This window comes from Anopheles gambiae, chromosome 2, assembly GCF_943734735.2.
Source record: "Anopheles gambiae chromosome 2, idAnoGambNW_F1_1, whole genome shotgun sequence".
Taxonomy (NCBI): domain Eukaryota; kingdom Metazoa; phylum Arthropoda; class Insecta; order Diptera; family Culicidae; genus Anopheles; species Anopheles gambiae.
The window spans coordinates 64,872,045-64,878,038 of NC_064601.1; the positions used below are offsets into that span (position 1 = coordinate 64,872,045).

The following is a 5,994-nucleotide window of genomic DNA, read 5'->3' on the forward strand; positions in this document are numbered from 1 at the left end:
AAGAAAGTTTTTCATTTCTCTTAAGGAGTACTTGTTGGTTATTCAATATTACATCAAAAAGATTATCTTTTTCATAAGGTGTCAAATGGTCCGACCTTATCAAAATTTCTACTGCTTTTTTATTGAGTGGCTCATCGACCTTTAATGGAATGGGGTTAATTGTTTCAAAATTATTTACATTTAGATGAAAACTGGTTGTAATTGTTGGTGCAATATGGGATTGGCTTATAATATTTACGATGGACTTATTATTTTCTGATTTGTAGAGCCCAGGTTCTATTATAAGATTATTGCAGAGTAATTGATGACATGGAACAAACCAATCACCATTTTCTAAAGTGTCGATTGAAACTATGTGATGGAAAAATTTGTTGTTTGGAAAATATTTAACAAATGGAATAATTTTACCAGCGATAGTAACTGTTTCGTTGCTATAGTTAATTATAGAATTGCATCTAGCTAAATATTGCGATCCAATAATTCCATCAAAAAATTTATGGAAATCATATTCATAGTACATTTGATTTGGCAATTCTGGTCCTAGCAAATTTATTGACCCTTTTTGTGAAACATTATGGCAACCTGATGCATTTTTTATTACGGTATTAACAGGTTGTAATGACTGAATTATTCCCGGTTTCAAAATATTCTTATTTGCACCGCTATCCAAAAGTAATTTAAACCGTTGAGAAGTTTTAGGATGTGTCCCTGTTATGTATGGAAGAAAATCTAAATCGGTAAAGTTGTTTCTACAGCTTCCCAAAAATTTACCAAAATATCATCCTCCTCATTTTCAAAATTTCGTGGACAATTTGAATTGAATGTTTCGGTTGTATTCAAATTTTTTTGATTCAAGGTTAATCTTGTTCTACTAGACTCAGTTTCCATTGGAACTGGAGAATCCCTATTAGAAGAGTGCACGTTTCTCGTGTTACGGTTCATGAAACTCGATGTCGAAGCTTGATTTGTCATCCTTGGTCTATTTGCGTTGCAATCAAATCGCTTCTGCAAACCTTCATTGTGTGAAGTGTAATGCTTTGTTTCGGTCACTTTTCTAACATTTGAATTTTGTGCTGTGGACTCGTTGGATTTCAGCTTGCATAAAAACGCATATGCCCCTTCCAAATCCTCAGGTCGTGCTGCTTGTACATAACCAAAATATGGTTCATGTAACCCTGCAATAAATGCAGCTAGGCTTGTTTCGTCAATGAAGTGGTTTATAGCTGACCAGCTCTCATTATATTTTTCGTTTTGCCTTGCTATTTGCTTAATTTTTTGTATTAATTCTTTTGTCTGCATGTAATAGCCTTTTAAATTGGTACTATTGTTCATTTTATTATGCCATAATTGGCACATGTGCGTTGATAGATCATATCTATCGCTGAAAGTTTTTGTCAAAATCCCTTTGATATCTTGAAAATCAGTAGGGTTACCTTCTAAGCACAATGCATCTTTTGCACGCCCCTGTATTTTGTTGCTTATAGCATCCTCATACATTTGGTAAACGGCATAATGCACGTTTCCCTTAAAAATGTTCAGTGCGTTCTCTGCTGTTTTAAGCCATGCAAAAAGCTGTTTTTTGTTTCCATCGTACACAGGGACTGCCTTTATCGGGTCAGGGATTTTATAAAAGGCATCCAAATTAACGCTAAGGTTAGCGCCCTGCGCTACGCTACTCGCTACACTACTACTAGCCTGCTGAGTATTACTCTCAAGTGTGAGTATTTTTTGAGACTGTTGCTCGTGAGAGACAGCGAGAGTCTGTACGAGATGCGTAAGCTGCTCAAGTTGCGCCTGTATTTGTTTCATGTTATCGGTTAAAGATAAGCGCTCGAGAGGAATATCAACGTTGGTGGGCACGTATGAGAGGCTGCCGGAATCGTTCGATATTGAATCTGTATCCGAACAGAAAGCCTCAATGGTTGAATTTCTCCACATAAAATGCTTCGGTTATAAACGTCTCTCTAAGAACACGTTTTTAATTTTTCAAATTTAAGAAATCGAATAGTTCTATTTTATAGTGACTATCCGAAACACAGTAGCAAAAGTTTTTCTATCTCTGTCACTCAGACAAACAAGAGAAATTAAAAACCAAAAGTTTGCTTACCTGTGTGTTGGTGTTGAAGAACACGTGAGGATCCTAACCTCAATCCGACGTTTGGTGATGAAAAAGGGAGAAGAGGATGGTCCTGTCGATGAACAGAAAACGGCGTTGCCACAAATCGTCCGCACTTTTAAAATTGCACGGAGATGAATACGTAACCCTATCTTGTAGTAGCTACAAATCCGGACAAACTACGTAAGCGTATTACGGCTCACTAGCACTGTTTTTTTTTCTAATCAACGACTACCGGCTGCGCCAATTACAAGTCGTGGGTGTTGTGTTTGTGTCCTTTCTCTTTAACGATCGGAATAATAATGACTTTATTGAGGAGCCTGCGTTTATCATCAAACTGACAGCGCAACACGTCAGTTGCATAAGGTTTTTATATGATGGTGAGGTGTGATTGAACGTTTTATATGTAAACATATAATAATAAACACACTATCTATTACTATATATATATATATATATATATATATATATATATATATATATATATATATATATATATATATATATATATATATATATATATATATATATATATATATATATATATATATATATATATATATATATATATATATATATATATATATATATATATATAGTTATGTACACATGCGCTACGCGCTATGATACAGGTGCTGAGTAAGAAAACGGTCGCAAGCGAGCCATCGATGTTACTCCACGCGCGGAGTCAGGTTCCAACGGGAACTCCACTGGAAGCAGGTTCCCACGACCAGGTGTGGTGTCGTATGTTCAGACGGATCGAGGCAACATGATCATCATAAACGTGGACGACAACGTGACCGGCAAACCTGGCAGCACCGAAAACACCAGCCTAGCTAAATAGTACCGAATCCAGAAGTTAGCTTTAGTCTTAGTTTAGCAGTTCGCAAATAAAGATCCCCAGTAATATTTTTTTTTAAACTTACTCCGGGCTATCGTAAACATAATTGGCGCAGTCGGCTAGGCCCAATTCACGTTCAGTGACAAGTGTTCAAGTACAGTGCAGTGAAATAACGGAAATAAATCTGTGTATCGCCCGGACTTTGCTCCATCGCCCGATCCGTGGTTGACTCGTGACGATCGCGTGAATTTCATTATTTCATAAAGTGTAAGAACAAGTGCACGAACGGTTGGTTTCAACTATTTAGAATTGGAAGAGAACATTCGAACAAAAGCTAGCGGCAAGACTCCCCAGCCAGCGTTACTGGGTAAACTAATCAACGCAGGACAATCGCTGACCCAACCCGTGGACAACGAGTGACCAAAGAAGAAAAGGAAGGACAATCGCTGACCCAATCCGTGGACAACGAGCGACCAAGGAAGAAAAGGAAGGACAATCGCTGACCCAACCCGTGGACAACGATCGAAGAAAAGGAAGGACAAAGCAAAGGACAGGTAACGGAAAACCCTAATTTCCCGACACGTGGATAAATAAGGTGAGTTACATCCTAAAGCATAAGTTCCCCCACTCTTATAATAAAAAGGCGGTAGGCAACAAACAATTTTTATCATTGAATGCCAAAATATACCCCTTTCCCAAAAGTTCGTTCTTTGAACTTCACTAAGGACAAGAAAATACCAGTGAAAATGGAACAAAATATACACGCATTGATTGAATCTATGCGCTTGTTAGAGGAACGCGTTAACACACTCCAAGCGGAAAATGATAGTTTACAACGCTTCCAACAACAACAACAGCCGACGACCTCGAGTCGCAGTGCTGACTATTTTCGTATCCCGGATCCAATTAGGGTCATTCCCGGATTCGACGGAAACAAAAAACAGTTAATCGGTTGGTTAACAACAGTTAAAAAAACACTAGACCTTTTCAAAAACAATGTGGCACCAGAAATATTCAGTGTCTACGAACAGACCGTAATTAATAAGATAGAGGGCAAAGCACGTGACACTATTTGTGTGAACGGAAACCCTACTACTTTTGATGAAGTCGCAGATATTTTGCAGAACGTTTATGGCGATCGAAACAACATCGCAACGTATCAAACACAACTGTGGAACCTAAAACAAAACGAATCTTTGAGCCTTCACTATAGAAAAACAAAAGAAATTTTGATCAATATGAAATCAGTAGCAAGACAGAATACGGTATACGCTTCACATTGGGAGGCAATTAACCTGTTTTTAGAACAAGAATGCCTCGCTGCGTTCATAAATGGTCTGAGCAAAACATATTTTGGACAAACCGCACAACCAGAAGACTTGGAATCAGCTTATGCCTTTCTATGCAGATTCCAAAACGCTGAAAGAACCAAATCAAACACCAATAATGGGTTCGAAAAACATCCTAGTGTCGACAAAAATGTAAAAAGGGATAATAAATTTTCACAACCTAAACACCTTGAAAATAGACCATTCAATAACATGAAACCATCTTCAGATCGTACAAAAATTGTTCCCATGGACGTCGATCAATACTTACGGTCCAATATGAGAAACGAAATTTTCTCGCATACAGCCGAAGAAGATGACGGAAAAACAATATCAGAAGAATCCGATTCAGACGAAGAAACCGATAATGAAGAAGATGTAAATTTTCAAATTACTGCAAACTTAAACCCACCGAGTTAAACGCAATTAACGGACTACCCTTTTACACAACAAAATTAAATGGTTCAAACATCAAACTTTTAGTAGACAGCGGAGCGAACAAAAACTTTTTAAATCCAGAATTAGTTCCACTAACTCAAAGAGTGAAATGCGAAACAATCACCATAAAAAATAAAAATGGTAAGTTCAAATCACAAGAATGCACATTCATAACCATTCTAGATAAAAAATTAAAATTTTACCTTTTCAAATGTCATAATTATTTTGACGGAATACTCGGATACGAATCACTCTCCGATATGGAAACACTAATTGATACAAAAAATCATAAACTTATTCTACCCGATCGTACAATCGACTTAGAAATGAGAACATTAGAACCCCCTTCAATTACATTAAATGCTAATAATTCTCAAATTATAAAGCTTCCTGTTTCTCAAACAAAAGGAAATATTTTTCTTCCAAAAGACATTCAAATAAAAGATGCAATAATTCCTTCAGGCGTTTATAAAGCAAAACAAGGATATGCTAAAGTTCTTGCCAGGAATTACGGCGACACATTAACATTTCATTGGACTAAACCAGCAAAAACATATGAATTAGACAACATGATCGAAATAAATCACATGAGCACACACCCATATAATGATTATCCGCAAAATTACATAGCAAATCTCGAAAATTTAATTCGCACCGATCATTTAAACAAAGAAGAAAAACATAAATTTTTCGAAATTCTTAAACAAAATCTAGGCATCATCCATCAAGAAAAAGAAAAACTTTCATGCACCACCGCTATTAGACATCGAATAAAAACTAAAGACGATATACCCATTCACACAAAAACTTATAGATACCCCAATATTCATAAAGCAGAAGTGAATAGGCAAATCGAAGAAATGATTGCTGACGGTATTATCCAACATTCTATATCTCCATGGATCCCCAATCTGGATAGTCCCTAAAAAATCAGATGCAAGTGGAAAGGAGAAATGGCGCATCGTGGTTGGCTATAGAAAATTGAATGAAAAAACGATCGATGATCGATACCCTATTCCCAATATAGAAGAAATTTTGGACAAGTTAGGTATAAGCATGTACTTCACTACACTTGATTTAAAATCCGGCTTTCATCAAATTGAAGTTGATAAAAAGGATAGACCAAAAACAGCTTTTAGTACAGAAAAAGGACACTTCGAGTTTATACGAATGCCCTTTGGCTTGAAAAACGCACCTACTACTTTTCAACGGGCCATGAATAATATTTTAGGTGACCTTGTAGGAAGAAACTGTCTCGTATATCTAGATGA

General features: G+C 36.6%; 1 protein-coding gene across 1 annotated transcript; it reads left to right on the forward strand.

The window, feature by feature from the left end:
* Nucleotides 1-2,712: 2,712 nt before the first annotated feature.
* Nucleotides 2,713-5,673, forward strand: LOC133391685 (uncharacterized). The gene has a single exon (XM_061647354.1). The coding sequence runs from the start codon at nucleotides 3,632-3,634 to the stop codon at nucleotides 4,703-4,705; it is 1,074 nt and encodes a 357-aa protein (XP_061503338.1). The 5' UTR covers nucleotides 2,713-3,631; the 3' UTR covers nucleotides 4,706-5,673.
* Nucleotides 5,674-5,994: the final 321 nt, after the last annotated feature.

Bases quoted from the DNA above. Each gene is read 5' to 3' on its own strand.
- LOC133391685 (XM_061647354.1), top strand. From the start codon at position 3,632: ATGCCAAAATATACCCCTTTCCCAAAAGTTCGTTCTTTGAACTTCACT.